The following is a 15,422-nucleotide window of genomic DNA, read 5'->3' as shown; positions in this document are numbered from 1 at the left end:
TGTGAGACTTTGGGTGAATTGCCTCATCTCTCTGAGGCTTGGCTGCTTCCGTTGCTGAAGTAAGAGCAGTAACAGTGCCCCCACCAAGGAGTGGATGTCTGTCGAAGCGCCCAGTAAGAATGGCGTGACGCGCAGTGTCTGTGACTTGCCTGTCACCATTATTCTTGCAGAGCACTTTATGTGTGGGACGTCAGCTTCATTTCCCCAGAGTGTGGGATTCATGGCCCTGGTGGAGTGAGAGGGGACTTTCGGTGGTGTGTGGAGGAATGAGTTTCTAACAGCTGTGGATTTATTTTTATGATTACCTCTTCTCGATAGCAGGTGACATCGAAAAGTTCCTTTTTGAATGCATATAAGTAAAAATGAATCAATTTGAAGAAAAATAATGGGTGACTAAAAATACAGGTGGTGTGCGGTGGTAGCAGAAATCATGAGCACGGTGTTTGATGCAGGGAGGTGACGATGGCCACACACCAGCCCCGAGCCTTGGCACAGTCTTGTGGTTATTTATTCCATCCTCAGAAACGACCTCGCCCAGCCCCTCTGTTGCCAGTGAGGAGGCTCACGCTGGGGAGGGTCAATGCCTTTCGAGCCCCACACCCCACCCTTGGCAGGTGTGGTCAGGAGTCTTTTGTGTACCTGACTCATTCTCTGCCTCCCGAGGGTACTCAGGGAATCTCTGTCTCTCAGGAGACAGACACAAAGCCAGAGTCTTGGGGTCAAGATGGCGCTTCACACTTGACGTTGGTGCTCCATCCCTATCCTGTGAGGTCACACAGACATGCTGAACACACTAGTGACTTCCTACATGTCTCTGGCCATGGGAACATGCATGATCTGCTGGAGGCACAGTCCAGAAGTGTGGGCGTTAGCACCCCAGGAGCAAACCTCAGCCGCTGAGGGGTGGGAGTAGGTGCCCAGCTGCCCCACAGCTCATAGCAACAGTTCAGAGGTGAGTTCTGCAGTCTCTTAAATGGTCCTCAGCACTACTGAGGTGTGCTCGTCCACAGTGGTAATCTGCCCCTTAGACACCTTCATTGCCTTTGTTCCTTTCCCTGGATCACTTCCTCCCTTCCAGAACTTCTTGGAATAAACAACATGTACCCAGTCCTTGCCTCAGGGGAACTCAAGGGGTTGGCCAGGGGAAGGCTAGATGTTCTCTGTCCATTGAGGTGGTCATGTGAGAAGGTAGAAATGGAAGAATACATTCACGTCTTGTTGGCTGGTCGTAGCTGTGATTTTGGTTCACAGATCTTTGAGGGTCTACCTATATCAGATCAACCTGGTTTTGACTATCAGCTCAGTGTCAGAGCCCCTTTCCTTGGCTCTTGTGGAAGGGATTCATCCCTAGGTATGGCCATGAAAAATGGGGTACAAGAGAAACCATTGACCCAGTCTTTGAACCGTGCTTGGAAAATATCACAGTGTATGTTGACAAGAGGGATTGCTGCTGCTTTCCCCAGACTGTCATCTGTTAATACTGCCCATGTCATTACACCTTCAGAACAGAGCTCTTGTATTCTTAGAAGCCAAAAAAAAAAAAAAAAAAAAAAAAAAAAAAAAAAAAAAAGCCAATGCAAGATAATTCCTCAACATACCACTTACATGCTATGGCTGAAGTTATGCAGATTTTAAGACTTGATGCAGTAAGAATTCTTGATGACTTTTAAGTATCTGGGTTTGGCTAACCTCTAGGACTCATTTTCTATCTATGTATATAAGGTTAGTTGTCCCCATAATGCACAGTGTTGCTTATCTTAAGAAAACTATAAGGAGGCTTTAAGGTTTCTCTCCTTTTTTATTTGAAATCCCCAGAATTTTATTTTTATTTTTTTTTAAGATTTTATTTATTTATTTGACAGACAGAGATCACATGTAGGCAGAGAGGCAGGCAGAGAGAGGAGGAAGCAGGCTCCCTGCTGAGCAGAGAGCCCGATGATCCCAGGACCCTGAGATCCTGATCTGAGCCGAAGGCAGAGGCTTAACCCACTGAGCCACCCAGGTGCCCCCAAATCCCCAGGATTTTAAAATGTTGTATGTTCTAGTCAAATGCTTTGACTTAAAAACAATTTTTTAAGAAGTGCCTGAAGCTGCCTTATGTGCTTTCCCATGTAATTTGTGTATCTTTACTATATCCGGGAAAAGGGCAAGAAGCAAGGGCATTTGGGGAAGAGGCAAGAAGGCTTTGCTTTCCCGGTGACAAGGCTTCATTTGCATAATAACAACTCTGGGGCTGGAGATGACCTTCCCGAACTTTCAGATCTGGAGCAGAGAAAGAGAGGGAACAGGGAAGATTGAGTTCAGGAGGGTTAGGAGTGGAAAAGCTGGAGAACAGAAGGGCAGAGGAAGAACCAGGAGGTGTGCAGAGAGACGGAGGATAAGGCAATGGGAAGCCCAGAACAGAGTTGTAGAAAACTCAGCACCGCGCTCTGGGCCAGCCTTAGCACCCGGAAGGATGCAAACGTACAACTTTGGGGAAGGTTTTTGACATCTGAGGTTGAAGTGTATTTTTAATTAAATGCTAATTAACTAGCTATCTCATTGAACTTGAATACCCACTTGGATGCTGGATTTGAGGCTGGGCAAAGATACAGACAGTTGGGTTTTTAGTGGGATTTCTAGCATCTCTGTAAATGGATTGGCAACTTGATTCTTCAAAGGCATGTTGGACTTTAGTGATTTCTCTAGTCTTTTTCTCAAAAAATGATTTAGGTAAGTGATTCTGAAATCACCGTGTGGACCAGCAGCATGTGGAGGGCATGTTAAAATACAGATTCCTGGGTCCTGACCCCAGAAATCCTGACCCAGTAGGTTTAGGACCTGCCAGATATTTTACTCCCTGCATCATTTTACGTTTCTCGTTATCCCTAGCCACCATTAACCACACTTCGAGAATTGCTGGCCTAGATCGCCAACACATACAAACGTCCGGGTTGGAATGTTTTCTAAAATTAGACTATTGACCCAGAGTCTACATTTGGAAAAAGTCTAGATGCTGCTGCTGGGAGCTTTTTGAAAAAATGCAGCCGACAGCATCCAAAGCATAATAAAAACACAAGCATCCACACATTTCTGAGTTCTGGTGCGAACAAAAGAGAGCACTCCCGATCGAATCCTCCCGGCTACACCAGCAACTGTCCGTTCCAGTGGTGCCTGCTCACCTTCGCGAGTGTTGGGGGCAGTTTGTCAGCTGATTGTCCTCAAAGCAAGAGAATGTGCTGCAGAAGCATTTCTGTAACCCCTATTTTAAGGATAAATATCAGCTAGTCTTTGTTATCACCTGTGAGTCGTTTTCAAGGCTTGGCTGATGGGAACCAAGCGTGTTTGTTTGGGTGAGAGCCTAAGAGGGAGATGGAGTAAGAAGGGCAGGCACCTTGCGGGGTGGGGTCAGGACACGGCACTCAACTCTTGACTCGCAGAGGGAAGACAGATTCCAGTTCTGTCGTTTCCCATTAGCTTCCACTAACTAGCTGCGTGACCCACTGGTCAGTTTGGCCTAAGCCTGTCCATCTGTAAGGAGAGACTCAGTTGTATTTCCCTCTGAGGGAAGAGGGCTGCTGGGAGGTTGCGGGGTGGCGGGGCGTGGGGAGCGGTGCCTGGCCCCCTACCCTACTGCAATCATGTCCTTCCAGAAGCACGCCTCTGTTTTCCCCCTATACTCTGGCATCCTGGAATATTTGTTTGAAAGATGACACGTGTAACTTGAGAGACATCTGAGGACCAGGACACCTGGGTGGGTCAGTCAGTTGGGCTTCCGCCTTCAGCTCAGCTCACGATCCCAGAGTCCTGGGATGAGGTCTTGGTCAGCCTGGAGCCTGCTTCTCCCTCTGTCTCTGCCCCTCCCCCTGCATGTGCACACACTCTGACAAATAAATAAGTAAAATCTTAAAAAAAAATCTGAGGACCAGTGAGCTCAAGGGTCCCTTCTATTTCTAAAATTGTGTGTCTGACTACTTTAAAGTCATGACACAAAGACTCCTTGAAACCCTATTTCCAGTTCCTTAGCTCTGGTGATTGTGGATTAATCCTGGATGAGTTTTTGGTGAAAATGAAGATTTTTTTTTTTTTAAGATTATTTATTTATTTATTTATTTGACAGACAGAGATTGCAAGTAGGTGGAGAGAGAGAGGAGGAAGCAGGCTCCCCGCTGAGCAGAGAGCCCGATGTGGGGCTCGATCCCAGGACTTGGGATCATGACCTGAGTCGAAGGCAGAGGATTCAACCCACTGAGCCACCCAGGCGCCCCAAAATGAAGATGTTTTGATAATTCTCTGCCTCACTTCATCCTCAGCAGTCTTAAGAGGGGTGTGGTGGGAGGGTGAGAAGAAGGGAGGGTAGGAGGCTATCTAGAAGGACCGACTCAAGGTCTTGGACCAACTCTGCTCCAAACTGAGCCATGGCCCCCCAAGGGGTGTCCCTGTCCATAGGGTTGAGAATCACTACTACAACAAACCACAGCTCCTGAAGGGAGTAGAGCTGCATTCCCACACACTTGGATGGTCCCTTCTATCAGTGGGGCCCTGGTAGGACTGTCAGTGAAGCTGATGGTTATGTGTTATGTGACTCATGTTGGCCATCACAGCACTCTCCCAGAAATGTGACTCAGACTTGGGACGCAAAGGTGAATTCATTTGTACCCCGTCATCCTGAGGGCAGAGCCATTGCCTCCTGCTGCTGGAGTCCTGAGACTGCCTTGCTCTCTGTCCTTCTTGAGACCTGGCTGCCTTTCCTCTGGAGTCTGTAAATTATCCCGGCACCTCTGGTTCCGCAGCCCGTTTCCATTACTGGAAAGACTCCTGGGATTTCCTTGTGTCACCATTTTTCTCATGAAGGGGCTTTACCCTTCACCTTGAGGGGACCGACTCACTTGCCCTGGGGAATGAACACCTTGATTTGTTACAAGTGTATCAATCCATCGAGTTTTGGGTGGGGGAGAGGGGACAGATTGCTTCTTCTTCTTCTTCTTTTTTTTTTTTATTTAAGATTTTTATTTATTTATTTGACGGAGATCACAAGTAGGCAGAGAGTCAGGCAGAGAGAGAGAGGAGGAAGCAGGCTCCCTGCTTGAGCAGAGAGTTCAATGCGGGGCTCGATCCCAGACCCTGAGATCATGACCTGAGCTGAAGGCAGAGGCTTTAACCCACTGAGCCACCCAGGCGCCCCACAGCTTGCTTCTTCTGAAGGGAAAAGCATTGCTGTTGAGGTTTCACTGAACTCTGCATTACTGTCCCTGTGACAGAGAATTCAAGGACCCATCATGAAGCCCCAAGCGCAGAGCTCATCAAAAGTCAGGGACTGATTCATTCATTCATCCAAAGTATGAGCCCAGACACTGAACGCCCAGAGGTAGTTTTCACATTAACTTAGTTCAGACAGTTCAGAGCCCTGTACCTGAAGCTGTGCATCCCTGCTTTGTAATTTGGTTCATTCTCTTCTGATTAAAAAAAAAAAAGGACTTCAGACCCTGTGCGGGTCTTTCAAAGGTTGCGATCTTTCACTGTGTTCTTCCGTCTCCCAGTGGGCAGCAGAAGTCAACTCCAGGCCCGGAAGTGAGCAGACCCTGGGGAAAGCAGAGAAGAGTCCAGGGGCAGTGGGCAGGGAACCAGCTCCAGGTTGGGGTCCTTCTCTCTTTCTCTCTGAGGGTTCCCTCCCTCCTTGGTTGCTCAGTATTGGCTTCCAATACTTTTCCAATACCAAGGGACTTCAGAGTCTTCATAGGGAAGGATTTAGTAACCAGAAATGAGAGGAGAGAAACTGGGGGGAGTTCCCCCTGGAGTAGAAACCTGGAGGAGACACGCAAAAAGAAGGGGATGCTCCCTTGTGCCCAAAATTCATCCTGTAAAGTTGCATCGTCCCTCTCGGGGGCCACCAGCCACATGCACTGGGGAGCGATCGAAACACAGGAAGTTCAATCATGATGCACTGTAAGGGTAAAATGCACACCAGGTTCCAAAGACCTTGCCTGAAAGAAAAAAAAAGAATGCAAAATAGCTCATTAATAACTTTAAAACTATTGATTACAGTGAAAGGATAATATTTGAGATAGCGTGGATAAAATAAAATTTATTATTAGAATTGCTTTCACCCATTTCTTTTCATTTTGTTTATGGTAGCTACCAGAAGATCTTAAATTATGCCCGAGATTTGAACATTGTGTATTAGGATCGCTTGTTTCATTTTTATTTGCACGAGCCAAGGCAAAATGCCCCCTGAAATCTAAATTCTCTTAGTGCAAGAGTGGGGTATATTTCAAAATATCTTGGCCAGTGCTCATGCCTGACTATTTTAAGTCTGCTGACGCAAGGATGGAGAATGTCTTACATACGTTAGTCAACCACATATCCACCTTTATTGAAAGCACCTGGCTTCCATTCATCATGCTTTTTTTTTCTTTTAGAGGAAACGTCTTTTTTTTTTTTTTTTTTAAAGATTTAATTAATTTATTTATTTGACAGAGATCATAAGTAGGCAGAGAGGCAGGCAGAGAGAGGGGAAGGGAAGCAGGCTCCCTGCCGAGCAGAGAGCCTGATGCAGGGTTCGATCCCAGGGTCCTGGGATCATGACCTGAGCTGAAGGCAGAGGCTTTAACCCACTGAGCCACCCAGGCGCCCCTCATCATGCTTTTTAACAAGTCATTAATAAGTCAGTTAAAAAATTCATTTGGCAAGGCCCCAGGTATTGGCACATGTTCCTGGAGAGGTGTCTCAAGAGAGTGACAATCTTGAGGAACCCAAGGAATGTTCACCAGTAATATCACGAGGGATTGCTATAGCATCAAGGCAGTTTCAGCCATCACAGCACTATCTTACTTTTCCTTAAAAAGATTTTATTTATGGGGCGCCTGGGTGGCTCGGTGGGTTAATCTTCTGCCTTCAGCTCAGGTCATGATCTCAGGGTCCTGAGATGGAGCCCCACATCGGGCTCTCGCTCAGCTCACCACCATGCTTCCCCGCCCCCCCCAACGCCTGCCTTTCTGCTTGTGCTCTCTCTGTCAAATATATAAGTAAAATATTTAAAAAAATATATTTTACTTATTTGAGAGAGAAAGAGCGTGCACCAGCAGGAGAGCAGGAGAAGCAGGCTCCTCACTGAGCGAAGAGCCCAATGCGGGACCCAATTCCAGGACCCTGAGATCATGACCTGAGCTGAAGGCAGCTGCTCAACTGACTGAGCCACTCCGGCCCTCCGACAATGCTATCTTATTAAGAGCACAGTATTTCAGCTATTTGGTTTACTCAAATAAGAGCAATGAGATGAAAGCCAATGAACTATCAGAATGTTTGGTGAGAACCCTCAGCCTCTTGTCCTAAGTGTCATTTCCAATTTTAAAGGAATAAACACTGTTTACCACCGCAATCGTTAAAAAAAGTGATTTTGTATTAAAGATATATAGCGTCAGGGGTAAGTGTCAGCAGTCCTTGGGAGAAAACTATTAAAATGAAGGTTTTGGTGTTCACGTAAGACTTTCTTGGTCTTAGAAACTCAATTTCCTGATCATGAGATACAGAACAGATACAGATGTAACTGAAATTTTAAGGCTGTTGGTATGTAACTATATCCTGATTTTCTCCCTGATCTTTCTAGATCAAGGTATTGCCAGCCTGACACTATTGACATTTTGGACTGGAGAATTCTTTGTTGTGTGGGGCTGTCCTGTGTCTTATACATAGCCTCATTGCTGGTCTCTGCCCATCAGATGCCAGTTGTCACACTCCAGCACCCAAGTGGTAACAACGGGAAATGTCTCCAGATTACCAAGTGTCCCCTCGGGGGCAAAATCAAGCTCTGTGGAGAATTGTTCTGAACCAGGTCTAATGGGCTAACCCAATGCCTTAGTAGAGATAGACAATCTCAGACACTCTCCCAGACCTACTGAACAAGACCCTGTGTTTTAATAAGGCCCCAGGAGTTCTGTGTGGTCCATACACCTGGTGATTTCACACCCATGTGCCAATCCTTCCACCATGCCGTCCCTCCAAGTCTGGTGTGTGACTCAGTTTCTCCTTGCAGGAAGCTGATGAAGCCTTACTCCATAACCTACGCCTTCAGATTGAAGCCCAGTTCCTACAGGACGACATCAGTGCAGCAAAGGATAGGTACAAAAAGGTAACCATAAACCTTCTGAAGCCCATCCCCCAGATAACCTGGTTTGGGGCTGGCCAGACAAGGCCAGGGCACTCGTGGCTGACACTTGAGCCTGCTGTAGGGGGTTCCTTTGGGGCGTATTGAACCAAGTGGGTGATGGATCAGTTGCTGGGTGGTTCTTAGTGAGGCAGACGTGTACAGAGGAGGAGGCAGTTGTGTGTGTGTTGAGGGGAGAGCTTGGGAACTCATGTCTGTTGAGTACATTACAATTCACAAAGTGATTTTGCATGGATCCATCTTGAGTAAGCTAGGTTCGTCAATTGTTTCAGCTCAAGAAATGCAGAAATGAAGAAAATGTAACATATATGCGTGTGTGTGTATATGTGTGTGTGTGTGTGTATACATACACACATATATATTTATATATATGTATTAGCTCTGCCTCCAAGCCAGTTAGTTGGCATTCCGGAGCTTTCTGTCATGTAGTGCTCTGCTCTGCCTCTCACTCCTGCTAGCTTCCCACATTCCTGACTTTGGGGGGCTTTGGTGTACTCGACAGATCAAATCCTGGAGCTGTGTAACCACGGGCAAGTGGCTTTCCCACTTTGAGCTGCCTCATCTTTTAAATGCCAGACTCTCCTTCTGCACAGTGGTGCAGTTAACTGTAGTGGATCTGTGAGCCTGGCCATGGTCCTGGGGGCTGACCTCTCTGGTGGGCTGTGGCCTCCCTCCAGCTACCAGTATCTGTACTCTGCCTCTGGATGCTCTCTGGGCAGTGGAGGGGGCCTCTAGTTCACGGGATGTGATGCCCCTGGAGCAGCCCCAGCTAGTGACCAGTGCATGCCGGTGGATTCACGCCCCAGCTCCCCCTCACCTGCTGTTCTGCACAGCTCCCAGGGAGCCCCAGGAGGCGTGAGCATTGGGTGCCCACGGTGCTAACTGGTAACACGCTCCTTATTGGCTGCCTTCCCTTTCCTGTCTTACTTTATCCTCCAATAACATTTCCTGGCATCTTCACCCGCATAAACTGCCCTCAGATTCATCTCTTGGGGCCTGTGTCCTAGCCGGCTTGGGCTGCTCTAACAAAGTACCACTGACTGTGTGGCTTAGAAGTAACAGAAATTTGTTTCTTACAGTTCTGGAGGCTGGTCCACTGATCTAGGGGGTGCCAGCCCGTCAGGTTCCGGAAGGGCCGTCTCCCTGGCTTGCGGACGTCGTCTCCTCATTGTGTGCTCACCTGGGCTTTCCTCGACAGCAGCTCTTTGGTGTCACTTCTTCTAAGGGCACTAATCCCCTCATGGGGCCCCACCCTCAGGACCCCATCTAAATCTAGTTATTTCCCAAAGACTCCGCCTCCACACCCCTATCCCACTGGGGGTTAAGGCTTCTATAGGTGACGTTTGGAGGGTCACAACATTCAAACAGTCTGCTTCTGGGGAAACTGAGGCAGCATGTGAGTGTCGGTGAGACACCTGGTACAGCTTGGAGCCTGGTACGTGCTCGGTAGCGTTAGACTCTCTTCCTGCCTCCGCGTAGACCTGCTGCACTCAGTGGGAGGCCCAGTTGCTCACACTGAAGGGGTGTCCCTCCCTTTGACATTTCTTCTGCCTTTCCACCAGGCCTGGCTTGTTTCTTCCTCCCCACCTGTCTTCTTGCCCCTGCTATTTCCTGCAGGAATCCTGGGAGCGGTGCTCTAAGCAACTAAAAGCATTCTTTAAGGCCATTTAGAACAACAATAGAGCTCACACGGCAAAGCTTCCCTCATGGGTCCTAACACCAGCCTTGTGAGTTAGCATCCTAGGGCAGGCTCCCTAGGAGAAGAGCCCAGGTGGTGATTTTAGCATGATGGCTGTATTAGAGGTGAGCTCCCAGGAGGAAATGAGGGGGAACAGGGGCACAGGGGTGGGAGCTGAGCAAGGGTGTGGGCTTAGCTGGAGTCTGGCCTCAGCCTGATCCCATGGAGGGTCTGGAGTGTGAATTGTCCCACAGGGTTGGTCCCACCTTGAGGCAAGAGGGTTGGCCTTTTGTATTCCTGTGCCAAGGAGTCATTGGTTTTGGGTTGGGGGCGAGGTGGGATTGGGGGGTGTTGCTTCCCAGACCAGATGGCCACAGGCAGTTCTCTGTGTGGTGCCGTTGGCTCTCATGCCCAGAACTGGGCATAGGTGCTCTGCTGGGAAAGAGGATCAGGCCCCGTCTCCAGACTGTTAGTTGTCTTTCATGCAAAACCCTGAGTCTTAGGAGGTTTAAATCACTTACTTGAGACCATATCCAACTTGTAAGTGATTTAGTCTGGGATCAACTGATCATCCTTTGAAGCATTGCCCTGTTCTGGGATCCGAAATGGTCCTTTGTAGCCTATGGGACCTCTTTGTTCTCCGTCTCTGCTTTCCTCTCCTCGCTCTGCCATCCTGGGCTCTAAGAAGACCAGCAGCAAAGCATCCATGTCACTGAAGGGAAATGGTGAGATAAAGCAAGAGTCAGTTTCTTCATCTGTCCCCTTGTTCTTGTGAAGATTAAATTGTCCACTCCTCAGGTCACGGTCTGTCCTGCTTGTGACAGTGAACACATGAAAGCATTCATCACTGGGGTCACCTGGTCCCGGAGGCAAAATCTCAAGCAGCTCAGTTGTGTTTTTTTTGTGTGTGTGTGTTTTCTTTTAAATTAACATATAATATATTATTTGTTTCGGGGGTACCTGTCTGTGATTCATCAGTCTTACACAATTCACAGCACTCACCATAGCACACACCCTCTCCGGTGTCCACCCCCCAGAGACCCCATCCTTACAACTCCCTCCCTGCCAAAAACCCTCAGTTTGTTTCCTGAGATTAAGTGTCTTATGGTGTGTCTCCCTCTCTAGTTCCATCTTGTTTCATTTTTCCCTCTCTTTCCCACGACCCCCTGTCCTGCCTCCCAAATTCCTCATATCAGAGAGATCGTATGATAATTGTCTTTCTCTGATTGACTTATTTCGCTCAGCACAATACCCTCTAGTTCCATCCATGTCATCGCAAATGGCAAGATTTCATTCTTTTGATCGCTGCATAGTATTCCATTGTGTGTGCGTGCGTGTGTGTGTGTGTGTATGTATATATATACCACATATTCTTTATCTTTTCATCTGTTGATGGACATTCAGGCTCTTTCCATAGTTTGGCTATTGTGGACATTGCAAGCAGCTCAAGTTTTTTTTTTTTTTTTTAAAGATTTTATTTATTTATTTGACAGAGAGAGATCACAAGTAGGCAGTTTGAGCAGAGAGCCCGATGCGGGACTCGATCCCAGGACCCTGAATCATGACCTTTAACCCACTTCCCCCAGGTGAGCAGTTTTCAAGTCGCTTCCTCCTGCTGCCCCCCCCTCTATCTTTATCCGTTTAATGAGAACACTTTCCTTCCCCTGACAGAATCTTCTGGAAATTCAGACCTATGTCACCATCCTGCAGCAGATCATCCAGACCACCCCTCAAGCATCTGCCATTACAAGTGGGATGAGGGAGGTAAGACTCGGAGCCCCGGCTTCAGGGAAACCCTATCTGGTGAGGCCCCTCGCACCCCCACGGGCCTAGGTAACAGGACCCAGGTAACAGAGACCCAGGTGAGACATCAAGTCAGACTAGGCGCTGAGCTGCCCTGGGTTCACTGCTCCTGCTCTCGCTCTGGGTTCACATTTGAAGTTTACCCTTCTGTTCTTTTCCTCAGACTGGGAATGCTGAGGTCTAGACAGTTGAGGACACAAAGGGTGTCCCTGACCATTTTCTTAGGCATTTGCTCTTGAGTTTATGGGCTGTTCTTGCTTGTGTAGTTCATAAGAAACTGTCAGACTGTTTTCCAAAGCTATTTGCATTGTTGCTGCGCATCACCAATGAAAATGTGAGAGTTTCTTTTGCTTGGCATCCTTGCCAGCACTGGGTATGTCGGGTTTTTGTTTTGTTTTTGCTTTTCTGACAGGCGTTGTATATCTCACTGTGGTTTTTTTTTTTTTTTTTTTTTTTTAAGATTTTATTTATTTATTTGACAAATAGAGATCACAAGTAGGCAGAGAGGCAGGCAGAGAGAGGGGGAAGCAGTCTCCCTGCCAAGCAGAGAGTCAGATACTGGGCTTGATCCCAGGAACCTGAGATCATGACCTGAGGCTTTAACCCACTGAGCCACCCAGGTGCCCCTCTCACTGTGGTTTTAACGGCGTCCCCTGATGACTAGTGACGTGGAATGTCTTTTTGTGGATTTATCTGCCATCCATGTAACTTCTTTGTTGTGCTATCTAATCAAATCATTTGCCCATTAAAAAAAAAAATTTTCTGATTCGCCTTATCAACTTGACCATAAATTTTGAATACAGGGAACCCCCACAATTCGTGGCTGTATTTTCAGAGTCAGCCGCTGTTAATGATTATGTGAGTTTGTGGGATGAAAACTACTGGGAGAAAAATAGAGATTACAGAAACTGATTTTTTAAAAAATGTGGATTTGGATGTAAAAACCTTCTCTCTTTCTTTCTTTCCTTTTTTTTTTTTTTTTTTTAAAGATTTTATTATTTATTTATTTGCCAGAGAGAGAGAGCGAGAGAGCAAGCACAAGCAGAGGGAGCAGCAGGCAGAGGGAGAAGCAGGCTTCCCACTGAGCAAGGAGCCCGATGCGGGACTCAATCCAGGATGCTGGGATCATGACCTGAGCTGAAGGCAGACGCTTAACAACTGAGCCGCCCAGGCGCCCCTAAAAACCTTATTTCTGATATAATGTCCCACCTTCCTTCTTCCTTTAGCTCTCTAGCTGCTGGCATAGTTTTTTCCTAATGTGGTTTAATGGGTTTCGAGATGCCTAACGTGAGACATGTAAAAATCAATGGACAATAATGCAGATTACAACAAAAAGGTCATGGTGGTCCTTCTCCAGAGGCTCTGGTGGGCTGGTACAAGGTTTGGTGGACTGGTCAGCTAGAAGATTTTGCAAGGGTATTTTGCAAGGATGACTTAGTACAGTGGTGCTCAATCCCAGTGACACTTGGACTCACCTACATGTCTGCCTAGACCACATACCAAGTCAATTAATTAGCTGCCTGACAAGTGGAGCCTTGACTCCCTCATTAGAAGCTCCCAGGACAGAGAGCAGACAAACTGCAGGACCTGTGGCCAGGGTAGCTGGCTGCTTGAGTCCCCCCACCCCTGCTTTTTTTTTTTTTTAAGATTTTATTTATTTATTTGACAGAGAAAGACACAGAGAGAGGGAACACAAGCAGAGGGAGAGGGATAAGCAGGCTTCCTGCCAAGCAGAGAGCCTGATGTGGGGCTCGATTCCAGGACCCTGGGATCATAACCTGAGCCGAAGACAGACCGTTAATGGTTACCGACTGAGCCATCCAGGTGCCCCAAGGCTTTTTGTTTTAACTTAATTAAAAAAATATATTTTATTTATTTATTTGACAGACAGAGATCACAAGTAGGCAGAGAAGCAGGCAGAGAGAGAGAGGAAGGGAAGCAGGCTCCCCACTGAGCAGAGAGCCCAATGTGGGGCCCAATCCCAGGACCCTGAGACTATGACCTGAGCCGAAAGCAGAGGCTTAACCCACTGAGCCACCCAGGCGCCCCTTAACTTAATTTTTTTAATATCAAAGCTGAAGAGACCCTAGCATTTGCTTGTAGAAGATACTTTACTATTTTTTTTTAAAAGATTTATTTATTTATAGAGAGGGATAGACCACATGTTGAGAGTAGGGGCAGTGAGGAGGGGCAGAGGGAGAGAGCTGGGCTTGGAACCTGATGTGGGACTCTGTCTCACGATCCAGAAATCCTCACCTGATCAAAAAAACGAGAGTCAGATGCTTAACCGACCCAGCCACCCAGGTCCCTCTAGAAGACATTTTAAAATTCTGCCAAGTAACATCTCTGAGGTAGGAAAGTTGTTTGTTCTTGGGGACAGTCTTGTCCAAATTGCCTGCCAATGACCATTTCAGGGACCTGTTCCCCATAATTGGTGTAACTGAGGTTTCCACAAAAACCTAAAATAGCTTTTCCTGATGCTTAATTTTCTTTTTCAGAGATTTCTTTCCAGACCTTATTTTCATTGTGCAATCTTCATTTTTCCCTCTGGTTCAAAGGTGTTTTACTCCAAAGCACACTTTTTAATCCTATCATCTGTTTCCTTGTAACAAAATTCTGAGTTTTAAGACTATAGAGACTGTCTGGCCTCAGTTTGAGAACATCAGTGATCGTCCGTGATCTTGGCGTCAGCTGGGAGCTAGTTAGGAATACAGACTCTCCGGCCTGAGCCCAGACCCTCTGAGTCAGAATCTGCCCTTTTAACAAGACCCTCCTGGGAGAACCAGAGATTCAGAAAAGCATCACATTCTTTATTAATCTTCGCTTAAAAATTCTATATATGAGATAGATGGTCCCTTTCAGGTTTGTTTTGTTGACTCCTACCCAGAAAATGTGTGAGTCAGCTTTGCAAAATGAGGATTTAATTAGTGTTCTAGGAAGACAGGTTACTCGGGTAAGGTGTCAGTAAAGCACCATGTCTGCGCCCTCTAGCCAGAGGCTGCCGGGGACCATCTTTGGTCAAATAAAGCTGGGTGTATTATTCATTGCAACAGGGAGAGGGTGCCCAATGGAGACCTGCAGGGTGTCTCCGTGGAGGAGGGTAGCGTGAGAGGATCGAGGCCCGTGCTAGGAGGTCTAGGGGGAGGGATCTGCTAAGCAGGGCCCTGGTCTGGGTTGGGTGCCTTCAGGAGAGGGCTGGTCCTATGACTGAGCATCCCCAGAGTCTGCAACCTGAGAGTCCATACTCGGCGATCCAGCAGCGTCACTTGTGTTATGGGGGAGGTGAAGTTTGGTGATACTTGTGGGTGCTCGAATACAGGGCGGTCTTGTTCCTCTCTCATTCCCCCAGGGTCCTGGAATGACATCTTTGGATGTTGGGCGGGGGGCTCACTTTATAAGTTTATAAGTAGAGAGCATCAGTAGGGACTTAGTAACCACGCAGGGCCTAGGAGGGCCTTCTGCATTTATATCTCAGATTCCACTTTCCCCCTAGAGGATTGGACAGTGGCTCCGGGCCCACACTTGCTCCCTCAGTGCATGTCTGTCTGTCTGTCTGTCTTGCTGTAGCTGTCTCTGTGTCTCTGCTGTTGCTCCAGCCACTTTGCAAAGTGAGGGAAAATGGTGTGTGTGTGTGTGGGGGGGTGCTGCCTTTCCCATGTGGCTTTGAAGAGGGGAGCCCCGGGCTCATGCTTGGAGTTTGATTTGTGCCCGGAGGTGAGGCAGCATGCTCTGTGTCAGAAGGCACTCCTCTTGAGCAGAGTCAGGCTTTTTTGCCAAGGGATTTGGTTGTTTTTGAAC

General features: G+C 47.5%; 1 protein-coding gene across 1 annotated transcript in view; it reads left to right on the top strand.

Moving 5' to 3' along the window:
- Positions 1 to 15,422, top strand: part of BFSP1 (beaded filament structural protein 1) — a 41,354-nt gene that overhangs the window by 8,941 nt on the left and 16,991 nt on the right. Inside the window, exons 3-4 of the mRNA XM_004754220.3 lie at positions 8,012 to 8,107; positions 11,493 to 11,585. Of these exons, the coding sequence (XP_004754277.2) occupies positions 8,012 to 8,107; positions 11,493 to 11,585 (189 nt within the window). The remainder of the gene's footprint in view (positions 1 to 8,011; positions 8,108 to 11,492; positions 11,586 to 15,422) is intronic.

This window comes from Mustela putorius, unplaced genomic scaffold (assembly GCF_011764305.1).
Source record: "Mustela putorius furo isolate JIRA1106 unplaced genomic scaffold, ASM1176430v1.1 tig00000253_pilon_pilon_pilon, whole genome shotgun sequence".
Lineage (NCBI taxonomy): Eukaryota > Metazoa > Chordata > Mammalia > Carnivora > Mustelidae > Mustela > Mustela putorius.
This window is presented reverse-complemented; position numbering and strand designations above follow the sequence as displayed.